The sequence below is a fragment of the Mastigoproctus giganteus genome, chromosome 5, assembly GCF_048544385.1.
Source record: "Mastigoproctus giganteus isolate SK-2022 chromosome 5, ASM4854438v1, whole genome shotgun sequence".
Taxonomy (NCBI): Eukaryota; Metazoa; Arthropoda; class Arachnida; order Uropygi; family Thelyphonidae; genus Mastigoproctus; species Mastigoproctus giganteus.
In genome coordinates this window covers 110,115,330-110,129,411 of record NC_143579.1, presented here as the reverse complement: position 1 = coordinate 110,129,411, position 14,082 = coordinate 110,115,330, and the positions used below count along the sequence as shown (strand labels likewise).

Here is a 14,082-nt window from a genome sequence, read left to right as displayed (position 1 = left end):
AGCAAACAAACTGAATGAGTATTTTGCAACTACATTCACACATGAGGAATTATTAAGGTTTGAAAATGGCAGAAGGTTATCAAATTGTACCAGGATACTTAATTATTTTGTAATAACTGAGAGCAAAGTGGAGGAGAAATTGTTGAAGTTAAACATAAGAAAAGCACCTGGGGTGGATGGGATCTATCCAGTTATATTAAAGGAGGCGGCAAAGCAACTAAGCAAACCCTTAGTCATAATTATGAGAGCATCCTTGGAATCAGGGGAGGTTCCCACAGACTGGAGATGTGCAAATGTATCCCCAATTTACAAAGGGTGACACGAGTAATTACAGACCAGTTAGTTTAACTTCTGTTCCGGGTAAAATAATGGAGTCACCGTTTAAAGATGCATTGCAGGATCATCTAGACAAGACTGCAGCAATAATTCATACACAGCGTGGGTTTGTTAAGGGAAAGTCCTGTATGAAAAATTTGATAGGATATTATGATGTGGTTACAAAGGAACTGGATGCAAAAAATAATTTTGTTATCATATATTTGGATTTCTGGAAAGCTTTTGACACTGTTGCGCATGGAAGACTATTCTACAAATTGGAGCAGAATGGTATTAAGGGTAAGTTTCTACAATGGATAAAAGGATGGTTAAGTGGGAGAAGACAGAGGGTGGTAATCAATGGGTGCTGCTCTTCGTGGACTAATGTTATTAGTGGAGTCCCACAGGGTTCGGTGTTAGGTCCACTGTTGTTTTGTATATTTATCAGTGATATTGATGAAGGTATATCAGGCTTAATGTCGAAGTTTGCAGATGATACAAAGGTTGGCAGGGTTAGTAATGGCAGTGTGCTACTGCAACAGGATCTAGATAATTTGGGCAGATGGGCTAAGAAGTGGCAACTGAAGTTTAACCTTGACAAATGCAAAGTACTGCATATTGATAGAATTAACCCCAGAGAAACGTACCAACTGTGTGGTGCTACACTTAAGGCGGTAGAAAATGAAAAAGACGTGGGAGTAATTTTGCAGTCAACAGACAGGCTGCCAGGGCAGGTCATGGGGTTTTGTCTATGATATATAGGAATTTTGCTAGCAGGGAGAAGGAGTTGATTGTCCCTCTGTATAAGGCAATGGTCAGGCCACACCTTGAGTACTGCGTACAGGTCTGGAGGCCTCATTTTAGGAAGGATATAGATTTACTTGAGCATGTACAGAGAAGGGCAACAAGATTGGTGAGGGGAATGAAGGGATCCTCTTACCAAGAGAGGCTTAAGTTCTGCAAATTGGAATGGCTGGAGACTAGGCACCTGCGCGGTGATCTGATTGAGGTGTATAAAGCCTTGAATGGGTTGAGCACGCTGAATTCTGATCGGATCCTTCCACTTGTTCAGATTGCAAACCTAAGGGGGCACATATTCAAATTAAGAAAAGACAGATGTAGAATAGATGTGTGAAAATTTGCCTTTAGCCAGCGGGTGGTTAATTGCTGGAACAAACTTCCATCTGTCGTTGTGGAAGTTGATAGGTTGAATAAATTTAAGCAGGAACTGGACTGGCATTTGGAGGGAATGGTGTGATTTTTTTTTTTTTTTTTTTTTTTTTTTTTGGCTGATGCTGCATAAGCTCATACATTTGCTTTCTTGCATCACATGCTACTACTACTACTATCTCGCAAAAAGGATTTTTCTGCTCCTATGCTTATCTTTGGTGACACTCTGAATTCTAGGCAAAATGATATATCTCTTTTGGGGATTACCCTGACTTCTAATCTCTCTTGGCACAAGCACATTACAAATATTGTTTCATCTGCATCTAAAACACTTGGTTTTCTCTTTCGCTCTCGGAGTTACTTTTCTTCCAAACATCCGCTTACTCTGTGCAAATCGCAAATCTGCCCTACCTTGGAATATTGTTCCCACATCTGGGCGGTGCCCCCAAAACCTCACTTAGGCTTCTAGATTCCATTCAGAAGAGGGCAGTTAGGTTAATTAATGACTCCTTTCTAACAGAATCTCTCCACTCGCTGTCTCATAGATGTACTGTTTCTGCTGCATGCCTGTTCTACAGATACCTCCATGGGCACTGTTCTTCTGAATTGGCTTCTATAATTCCCGCTCTCTCTTTCAAAACAGTCCGAACACGTGCTGCCAACATGCGTTTACTGTCCAACTTCAAACTCACAGAACCAATTTTTCATCTTCCTCGTTTATTTATTTAACTGCCATTTTCTGTAACAACCTTCCTTCATACGTATTTCCTGAAAATTACAGTCTACAGAAGTTAAAATTCTAATCTCAACAAATATCTTTTCTTCTTCTCAACCTCCAACCCAAGCACGGTACTAAGTTCTATAGGTTCTAATACCTCATGTTTGGGGTTTTCATTAAAAAAAATAAATAAATAAAAAATAAAAACTAAATGCTACTAGCTGTTACTATTCTCTCAGGCTCCAACTCCATCAATAGGCCTGTCAGCTGTGGTTGTCCGTAAGGTTCACTGTTAGGTCCACTCATCTGAAACTTTGCCCTGGATGAATAGCTCCTTGGAACTGCTCATGCAACTGCTCTGGCATATGTTAATGATCTCACGCTGCTTGTAAAATGATATTCTCGTTGCTCAGTTTAATCTAATGCAAATGCTGTTATGGCCGATTTATTTCAGTTGTGTATCATCAATAAATTGTCTGTTTCATCAACCAAGACTACAGTGATGATGCTTAAGTGATTGCTTGATCCTTTCCAGCCTCTGATGGTTAAACTTTCAAATAAGTTATTGTCTTTGGTGGCCTTTCATAAATTTCTTGGTATAATCATTGACTTCAAACTAAATTTTATTAAACATTTGGCTTATCTTCATAAAAAAAACCAAAATTATACATCCATGCTGATCTGCATTTCCAAACAATCTTGGGGTTTGAATCAGCGATCTCTGCCCCCATTTTCATGTATGGTGCTGGCATGCCTGTAAAGTCTGTGCAGAATAAGCTGTCTTCCTTCCAGCCGTCTATGCTTATGGTGATGTGTACGATCTGCAGAACTGCATCAACCCTTGCCCTGCCGATCCTTGACGTTGTTTGCCCATTGATTTACTGCTTATTTTCTGTGGTATTAGTTTTTATATAAAGACATGGGATTTCTATTGAAATTTTGGGGTGTTACAGTTAACAGTGCCACTGATTCCAAGGTTCAAAAGTCACATTGCTGGGAGTTTTGGATTCAGTGGTGGCAGGATAACTGGAATAATTCCCATAAGGGATGGGTAACATAAATTCATTCCAAATGTCCTTTTTTGCATCTGGGGAAAATAATTCTTGCTGGTTTACTAGAAACTTCTATGCTATTTCTCATTTCGGGGCACAGGTCACTAAACGTCAAACTGGCTGAATTCCACTTACATCCTCACCTCTGTGCATTTGTGGAGATACTGAAAATTGGGAACATATTTTTCCATTGTCACTTACATGGCACAGATTAGAGTCAAAAAGTAATCAAGTCATGCCAAGTTTACTTTTTGATTTTAATCTGTACTGTGTAAGTGTTCCTGAGGCTTCTGGGCTGTTTGCTGAGTGGGGGGGGTTAAAATTTTCATAAATGTAAAAGCCGTTTTTCAGCTCTTGCATTATAATTGAACATTAATTATTATTTAATTCTTGGTTTAATGAGTTGTCTTGCTTTGTATATCAACAGACTCTGCCTGAACTGCACTGCCATAGTAGAAGTTTGTTTTGAGCTGTTTACTGGGTTTTGCACTGACTTGAAAATGTTGACCTTACACTTTTTCACTTAGTTTATTGATAGAGCTTCTTAATGTACCGTTATTTTGAAATTTGACTTTAATGAGAATAATAGCAAAGCTTAGTTGATGGTACTCAACTCAAATAATTTGCTTAGTTGTATGGTGTGTTTAAGGCAAAGTTGTGGAAATTCAATTAAGTTGCATAGAAATGGAATTATTTAAAAATAAATAAGAGTAGAGATTATTAAAAACCTGTAATTAAATTTTTTCCCAAAGGAAGAAGTGCAGCACCTCATTACCTGGTTGTCCTATATAAATTGAAGAAGTTATTATGAAAGTCATCCGTTATGACTATTGGCTCTATTTATTAGTTCTTCATAATTTCAACAATTTATATAGGACAACCAGGGGATGAGGTGGTGCACTTCTTCCTTTGGGCAAATTTTAATTACAGGTTTTTAATAATCTCTACTCTATTTATTTTTAAATAATTCCATTTCTATTCAACTTAAATGAATTTCCATAACTTTCCCTAAACACCATACAACTAAACGGATTATTTGAGGTGAGTACAGTCAATTAAGCTTTGCTATTACTCTCTTTAAAGCCAACTTACACTTGTTCGTATAGGTTGGGTCACGCTGTCCACCATATGTGGATTTACAGCTGCATGTGACACACCTCTTGCCTTTGCTTGCTCCTGGTCAGGAAGAAACTCTGCTAAGCTCCAAGGAGACTTTCTACTTCTTTGTGTCTTTGTTACCAAGGTTTTCCTTTATTGAAAAAAAAAAAAAAAAAAAAACTGTTTGCATCTAGACAACCATAGTTTGCAGATAATGATGATGCTGAAATGGACATTGTCCACCGATCTATTCTCCTTTTCCCCTTTCCCTGTCCCTAACCCCCCCCCCCTTCTCCTTTCTGGCCTTTTGCTTGAGGAAAGATTTTGCTGGTGTCCAGGTTGGGCACAGGACTGCCATCCACTGGTCACACACTCCACCAATGAATTGGGGTTTTTTTTTTTATTTTTTATTTTTTATTTTTTTTTTGCTGACCTCTATTTTATTTTACTTTACTTTTATTTTTTGAGGTCCTGCCTATGTGTAGGCTCTCTGGGTATGAAATAGCTGGTATCCATGGTCTTGCATTCCATCAGTAGATACAGGACTTATTTTATTTTATTTTTTATCATTTTTCTAATTAATTTATTTTATTATTATTTATTTATTATTATTATTTTTTAATGATCCAAAAGTTGCTTTGGGCATTCAGCGGAATTGTTAGGGCCCACAACGATTCAAGCTTAGTTGTACCCCATCTCCTCGTTGTGTAGATGGACACTGGGCAGGCTTTCCAGGTGATGATGGCCTTCCTGGTGAAAAAGTGGCCAGAAAGAACTAAACAACACACACTGCACAAACATCACCTCTTTATACCTGCTGGCAACCTGTATATTTTTGACATTTATAAAATCCCATGAGTTGTCTTAGCAACCCATCTGCACTGCTCAAAGAACTTTGTATATGACTGGATAATTACCTCCAGGTTTTTTTCTCTACTATTTTCAGTGTGGTTCTGTGCTGTTGAAATATTAATTTGAAATTACTGTTATCCACATGTTTAACATTGACAAATGTTGTACCTAGCATTGTGAACTTTAAAAAAAAAAAAAAAAAAAACCGAGCCGACTGGGTAAAGTACCTGCCCGGCAACCCAAAGGTTGCGCATTCCCGCCTCGGGCTTGGATCAAAGTACTGCAAAAACCTTGGGAGGTGCAATATGGCCACAGAAGCCGATGCGCCAACAACTACCAAATCAAAAAAAAAAAAAAAAAAAATTTAAAAACCACCCATTTTTTTGGGGGAGAATTCCTGATTTTAGTGGGGGAAAAAAATAACTTTTTTGCCTGATTTGGCCAAAAACCTTCTGTTTTCCTCCTTCTTGCAAATACTTAATCTCCAGGTTTACAGTAGTCAGAAATTGACAGCTATATAATGATGACATCTCTGTCTTCTACTCTTATCATTACTTGTAGATCTTTTTTTTACAGGCTTTGAAAATTTCGGGCATCTATACAGTAAGGAAGCTCTTGATTCAAGGACACTTTCTTGAACCAGAGCAGTTTTTTAATAAATGGGGATCCAAATTTACTGTTTTGTTTTCTTGCTTTTGGTAGAATAAAAAAAAAAAATGGTGGAATGAATCTTTTTAATATGCTAGTGACACCCCAAAGTGTATGAAAACTGTGGTGGGTCATCTGATGGTTGGCCAACTTCCTTCATAATTTCTGAATAACATTTTTGATTTTTTGAATTCTGCTTGAACATTGCCAATATTTTGTCTTTTCTTAATGGAGTGCTCTACTTATTGTATACCCTGTATTGTACAGGGTGATCCAAAAGTCAGTAAACAATTAAAGAAATGGTATTTTAATGAATTTTTGATGTATGGTAACAAGATTAGCACAGAAATGCATAGAATTACATGGGGTTTTCCCCGAAAGAATGTCAAAATCATGTCCACCAGGTGGCGCTGTACCATGAATGACATTGTGCAAGTGTATGATATAAAGGCGCTGCAAGAACAACAGCTAAGCAGTTTAGTGAAGGTTTGGGAAAGAAGAAGAAAAGCTAATCAGTCATGTTATCATTACCAGATAAAGCACTGTTGGTGAAATGTTATTACCTTAATGCTGAATCTGCAACTGCAGCTTTGCGATATTTCCGTCAGCTGAAGGGTATGTGACGTGGTAAAGGACCAAGGACTGTTGCAGGACTAAAGATGATGATTAAGAAATTTGAAACAACTAGTTCGTTACAAGATCGTCAACGAAGTGGAAGACCACCAACATGTGCCACAACTGTGGCTGCAGTTGCGGAAGACATGGATAATCTAATGGCATCATCATCACATGGAGAAGCAAGCTCTCGTGAAGTTTCACGTTGCACTGGCTTCCCATATGGGAGTGTGTGGAGAGCACTAAGAGTAGTCCTCCATAGATATCTGTACAAAATTCAACACCTTCAAGAACTTAAACGTCCTTATTTTGCAAAGCGGGAAGTATTTGCGTTATGGTTCTTTCAGCGAATTGAACAACGTGACAACTGGCTGTCAAATGTTTTGTGGACAGATGAAGGCCAATTTCACTGTCAATGGCATTGTAAACACACGCAATTGCAGAATTTGGGCGACGGAAAACCCTCGAGCTTAAGCAGGAACTCCATTGCATCAGTCAAAAGTAACATGTGTAAAGTGGATTCACCTCTTCTTTTGTTATAGGGCCATTTTTCTTTCAGGAAATCAGTGGCTCTGTTTTTGAAACTTTCACTGTCACAGGTCAGCGTTATGCTGACCTGTTACGAAACTACATTATCCCTAGCCTGGGGGAAAGGCAAGCTTTGGATGTTGTGACATTCATGCAGGATGGAGCACCACCCCATATTGCTTCTCCTGTGAAACAACTGTTACTCTCAGCATTTGGAGAGAATCAATCGATCAATAAGCCATCACTTTCAGCATTGAATGGCCACCAAGGTCTCCAGACCTGACGCTCTGCGATTTTTGGTTATGGGGCTACCTGAAGTCATGGGTTTACAAAGATCACCCAACGTCATTGACAATGCTAAAAGACTATGCGACAGCAGGTATCAATGATACCTCCAGAAATGCTTTTCATGCTGTCCATAACATCATTACTCGTCTTCAGGCAGCGCTCGACAACGAAGGCCGCCACATTGAACATTTACTGTAATAAATGTTCAATGTGGTGTTAAAGATCAAGCACCACCTAGTGGACATATTTGAAAATATTTTTAACATTCTTTCAGAAAAACCCCCACATTATATTACAGGTGACCCCTGCTTAACGCTGATCATTCGTTCCGGAAAAACAGAGCGGCAAGTGAATCCGCGCTAAGCGAGCGCCGCTTTCCCATAAGTTAACATATGTATTTATGAGCTGCGATCGGTGCCATAGGATATTTCCTAATCAATAATAAACAGTAATGAAAAGATGCACAAATGTCGGTCAAAATATTTAATATTCAAATATTTGCACATATAAAATATTCTGCATTACATACGTATAATTATGTGGTAACTACTTGCGTATCAAAAGTAAACTTAAAAAAGTAAACTTAAAATTCCAATTAAAGTAATGAATTTAATTGATTTAATTTAATGGATGAATTTAATCACGAAAAATGTGTGTATTTTGAGTTGAACTTTGGCCCTCTTCCAAATAAACTAAAAGGGGTATTAATTTTAAATGGCCCACAGCGTTACCACCCAACAATAAAGTCAACTGATCCTTCGCTGCTTTGAAACTTGGCATGTTTTTTCTTCTTTCAATATGAAACTTCTTTTAGGCATTCGTTTCCACAAAAGTCCTGCTTCATCTATGTTAAAAACTTGTTGAGAAGTATAACACACAATACCCCTCTTCAATAATTTTAACAAGTTGTTTTTTGAAAGTTTCGGCTCCTTGATCTGCACTAGGCTTCTCCCTGGATTTTAAATCTATTCTACCATCCCTTACCAGTTTTAAATGGTTCCACATTTTTTTTTTTTTTTTTTAGGCGAGTTTTCTTCAGATAATCATATTGGCTAATCTCTTTCTCTCTCTCTCTCTCTCTCTCTCTCTCTCTCTCTCTCTCTCTCTCTCTCTCTCTCTCTCTCTCTCTCTCTCTTTTTTTTTTTTTAATATTTAACTTAATTGAATTCTGCATTGGAATCTTCAATAAAATTAAAGTCTTTCCATTTCAATCCTAATAGCCGGCCTAATCCTAGTTGCTTGCAGTGGAACAGCTATCTTTGCCGCTGCTAAAATTAATTCTTTATTTTTTTTTATAATTGTTCTTACAGTTAAAGTTGCAAGTCCTAAATTATGGCACACATCCGCTTGTCGTTGACCAGAATCGATTCGCTTCAAAACGTCTAATTTAATTTTCAAATTCAGTCTTTTTCTTACATTTATAGTCTTCATACTGCGCTCAGACGTTGTTGCTTTTTCATTCCTATCGGTCATTATTTGCTCTTCGAAAATTTAACTGTGTTGGTTGCATTAATTACGATACAATGATCGAGTAAACTGTCCGTTATGCACGATGTCTAATACTGTACTGAGTGATGACTAGACTTCGGATAAATGCATATAACGCAAATATTACAAGCAATATATTTGATCATTTTTTAAAATGTTGATCTCGGAACTACAAGTCACTGTACTGCAATTAAATTAGCGTGCGAGAAAATTTCTCAAGTCGGCGTGGGAAACGTTTTAATGCTGTTTTGCTATTCATTTTCAAGCTATCGACTCCATCAAATGAAACGATTTCGTTAAATATGTCAAAAATGTAATCTGTAAAAGAGCGTTATAGTGATCTGTGACAGCATTATAGTCAGATACGTGTTATAGGAACAGCGTTATAGTGAATCAGCATGAAGCGAACCGCGTTATAACGGGGCCCTGCTGTATATGCATTTCTGCGCTAATCTCATTACCATATGTCAAAAATTCACTGAAATACTGATTCTTTAATTGTTAAGTATTGATAAAAAATTAAAAGTTTTTAAACATGCTCTTGTTGCTCCTTTTACCTTCAAAAAAATAATAACCATTAATATTTTTTGAAAATTATGCAATTTATGTCCAGAATTTTATAGAAAATATGAAAAATTATGAAAATTTGTCCAAAAAATGTTTTGAACCTAAAATAGAAATATCAGTATCTTAGTCTCTTACATTTTCCACTTAAAAGGGCCGGTAAGAGTGAATGAAATGCACATGTACACATTTCAACTTATGTGTATTTGATACTATTATTTACACCTGTTTTTGGGTTTGTTTCAAAATTTATTTCAAATTTGGTGTGCTTCACAGCTCACAAAATTGAATTTATATATGTTGCTTCCCACAGAATAGTGTCCATCTTAAGAGAATATGGACTTCTGTGTTCTTGTCTTTACTATGTGAAAAAGATAAATCTTTCAAAACAACTTGGGTAAGCCTACAGATGATTATTACACTAGTGGGAGAAAAAAAAAACAAGTACTTTTAAACTATAAACAAACACAGCATCCAGTACCGTGCCACTTCAAGCAAAAGCCAAACAATTGCATACATGGTGGCAGATCACCTTGTGCACAATTTCTGTATGAAAACTATATGAAAAGCTCTTCAGAAACTACTGTAATAAAATTTGACTGTATTTAGGGAAATGTGATGTAGGGTGCCAGTTAAAATGTAAGGTAAAGTAAAGGTGCCATTGTCTATCTCACTTATTTTTAGGTCTAGAATATTTGCCATAATGGGAACTTTTTTTGTGTTATTGATGCTGAAATTTTGTATTTAAAGCTAAAATTGGAGTATTAACAGTTAGATTTTTATTTCTAAATTTTAATTTTGTCCACTTAGTTTTTCCTTAATGGGAAAATTGTTCCCCATTGTTGGTTTAGTATAAAAATGTGTACTGAAACAAACATAAACGAATTTTATTGCGAAAAAAAAAAAAAAAAACCCTGTTTTGAGCACGAGGAGACCTTATACAGTCAAATGCATGTACCAAAGAGTGAACATCACTTACAATCATTTTCTTCTTTTTTTTTCCCTTCAAAGAAAACTTATATATTTCAGAAATACACTGAGTAATGTTTTTATACTGAACCGAGGACGGAGAACAACTTTTCCATTAGGGAAAAATGCAGTTAATAAGGAAAAATAAATGTAGAGATTGTAAAATCTAATCAGTAACACTTAGTCCAATTTTAATATCAAATTCAAAAATTTCAGTCCAAATATGATGGAAAAATATGTAATAGTACCATATGTAAAGTTAGGGAGGTCATGATCATATATGGGAAAGCACTGGCTAAGAGAGCAAAGAATGGGAACGAAGAATTTTTCATGAATTTAAATACAAAGAAAAAAACAAATGAGATCAGACCCTTGTGTACTGGGTAGGGGAAAGTCATAGAGAGCCTTGCTGATGAATTGAATAGGTACTTTCAATTAGAAGAGTATGAAGGGTCGTTCATCAGTCTTTACTGATGACTGAGACATATGAAATTAGTGATTTCAAAATTACAGATGAATGTTTATTAGAAAGCCTTTCGAGCCTAAAGTAACAGAAAGTGTTATGTCATTATATTCAATGTCATTATAACAATATAACCTTAACTTAATTTTAAGATATTTTAAAGTCCAGAAAACTGAAACTGTATTTAGATTTTATTTATTGCAATTTTTATAGAAATTAGTACTTTTCTTTAACCACTATTTTTTTGTTATGCTTTTTTAGCAAATGTTACATCATTATGTGGCAGTTTGACATCTTGCCCCAGTTGTGTAGAGAATACATATGGATGTGTTTGGTGTGGTTCTTCATGTTTGCATGGAAGTTGTGGGAAGAATGCAAAGGTAGTAAAACTGAGTTTTATTTATTTTTTTATCTTTAGTTTGAATCAGATATAAATTGATTTTAAAAGATACAGGAGAACCTCCCTTTTAATTACTTCATGTTTAAACATCACATATGCTTTAAATGTAAGTACTGAAAGATGAGAAAAATTTATATTTGCAAAAGGTTCCCAACAATCACTCTTTATGAATGCTGAGAGGATGTGCTGCTGAATTTTTGCAGGTGTGCCTTCAGTGAATAAAAGGAAACATAAAATTACTATTCACTATAAATTTACTGGTTATAGGATTAAAATCCCATTTGACTCATGAGCAGATGGGCTAAAGACCTTTAAACTAGTAGGTTTTAATATCTTTCAAAAATACCTATTACATTCAATATTTTTGAAACAGATTAAGAGTAAATAATTAAATTTATTATTTAATATTAGAATTAAATAATATTAAAATAAATAATCACCTATTATTTGGATAAGGCAAGGACTAGAAACAGTATATATATATATATTTTGCGTATGCATAGTTTAAAATAATACTGTTTTGTTTTCTTTAATTTTCTATTTTGACCTGGCAAAAATGTACAAAACTTCATGACCACAATATATCATCATAGTTGTGGTCCCCTGAAGAAGTTTGCTATGGTGTTCCATTTTACTTTACTATGCTTTCTTCTAAGAATTGATATTCTGTCCATAACTTTCATCTAATCAGAATGCACTGGTCCCACAGAAGCTAGTTGTTGTCTGTGTCTCTATTATCAGGAAAACGAGGAATATATTGTGCAAAAAGGATAGGTAGAATAGAACCAGGGTGTGTCTGCCAGGGGCAAAAGCTGCATAAATGACATTGTAGAGCTGATACGCTTTTAAGGACACAAAAGGTGATATTGTTGTACACGTTGGCACTGATGACATGAAGAGTAGGAGATCTGCAGACTGACTTAACAAGCACAGGGCAATGTTGAAAAAAATGTCACTAGTTAGGGATAAATTTTAAAGTGTCTGCAATTCTGGACAGACACGATAAGAGGGAGTATATGACAAGAGCCTTGACAATCAATTTGGTCCTGGAGAGGACTTGTGTGGCTTGTGTGGTAGAATTTTTCACAGTGAGTTCTGTGCTTATTAACAGGAGAGACCACTTCTACAGAGATGGGATAAGCATAAATGGAAAAGGGTGCAAGAATATTTGCCGATGCTATAGAGGCAGTGGTAGGTGTTTCGGAAACTGCTAGCTTGGGGAGGGGGAAGATAGATAGACTAAGCTATTAACAATAGCTGAAGGCAGAAGTGATTCTTGCAATGCTTCTATTGGTATGAGCAGCAGCCTTGAAATCAAGGTTCGGTTTTTAAGAACTGCTGTGAGTCATCATGAAACACAAGTAAATACATGGCTGTGTTAAGGGAAACTAATAGTAAGAACACATGTATGCATACAACTGTTCCCCGCTTTACGATTGGTTCACTATACAATATGTGGTAAGCTCTGGTGATTGTGCTCACGTTTGTGAATTGAATTTTAATTCTATTAAACAGCGATTCTGATAAGCAAAAATAGGAGAATGTTATTCACAGGCTATATAAGTAAAGATATAAAGTACAGTAATACCCCGAAGTTACGCGATAGGTGGGTCCGACGAAAATCGCTTAAGTCGAATTCGCGTGAGTCGGGGTACAACTTTGCATATAAATACATATAAATTTTGTTTAATTGGGACAAACGACTAACAAAAACACTAGTTCAGAAGAAAAATATTAATAAAATTGCAGTTCTTTATACATATTAATACAAAATATGTATTAAAAAAATAAATGACTTACGTAAAAAAGTTTTCGATGTCGATGGCTTCATAAAATCTAACAAATTCGTCTGACACAGACTTCTTTTTTTCACGCAGAATTTCTTCGTAGCAAGCTAATAATTTTTTTATTCCTTGCTTTGTAGCTATTAACGCGTTCTTCGTTGCAGTCTATGTTTTCTAAAATTTTTAAGCCCTTTTCAATTGAGCTGAGACCTGTCAAGTTTGCAATTGTCATGTGCTTTTCGCCGTTGCCTCATTTAGGCCTGTAGCTCGTGCAATATCACATGGTCTTTCATTTCGCTCAAAGCGCTTCACAATTTAATATTTTTTCTTTATCGACAAAGGCCGACTGACCATAAGCCTTACCGGGGAAACCCCGGTGGGCCTGTGTGATTTTGGCCATAAACCATAGTATGAGGCCACTATAAATTTTTGACCCAGTCCGCCTCTGTTTATCGATAATTGCTTTCCTTTTTCTTTCTGAATCTGCAGTGTCTTCACCAGTACCCTTCCTTTTCACACCTTTTAAGTATTTTACTCATTTTTAGGGAATAAAGCACAATTACAAAATGAGGAGCCACGCTTGATACGCATAAACAAAGCTGCGCGCATGTAGCAACTGAATAAACAACACCATAAAGGCAGATACACTATTAACACCTCAATTTCTAGGGGTTACTACCATAAAACAATAAAAATCCACTTGCGTTTCTGCTAGTGGAATCTGTTATAAACTGGTAGTAAACTCGATCTAATTGCATACCGATAGCTGGAATTGTGTTGGGATTTACGTTATTATGGTGAAATGTGTTTCCCCTAAAACAAATACATTTTCAGAATCTCCTCTTCATTCCTATCGTGTTGCGTTCGGTTGGGGTGATTCTGCGTTCGACTGCCATTTCTTGTAAACACAAAGGCGAATCGTGCATAAGCCAATTCGGTTCGTGTTATATTATAAGATATCATTTATATGTGTGCATTCGAATTCGTGTAGTGTAAACACGTGTTATACGAGGATACGGCTGTATGACTGTATACGGCTCGACCGACGCGATCCATTTCTCTCATGAAAACAATGTAATTTTCGACAAACGTTGATCACGAATTCGAATGCACACATATAAATATGACAG

The 14,082-nt window shown here is 36.3% G+C and overlaps 1 protein-coding gene across 1 annotated transcript in view; it reads left to right on the top strand.

The window, feature by feature from the left end:
- The window catches only part of LOC150085636 (attractin-like protein 1), a 585,126-nt gene that overhangs the window by 248,969 nt on the left and 322,075 nt on the right, over nucleotides 1–14,082 (top strand). The window contains exon 13 of the mRNA XM_090374629.1: nucleotides 11,030–11,148. Coding sequence (XP_090230755.1) covers nucleotides 11,030–11,148 — 119 coding nt within the window. The remainder of the gene's footprint in view (nucleotides 1–11,029; nucleotides 11,149–14,082) is intronic.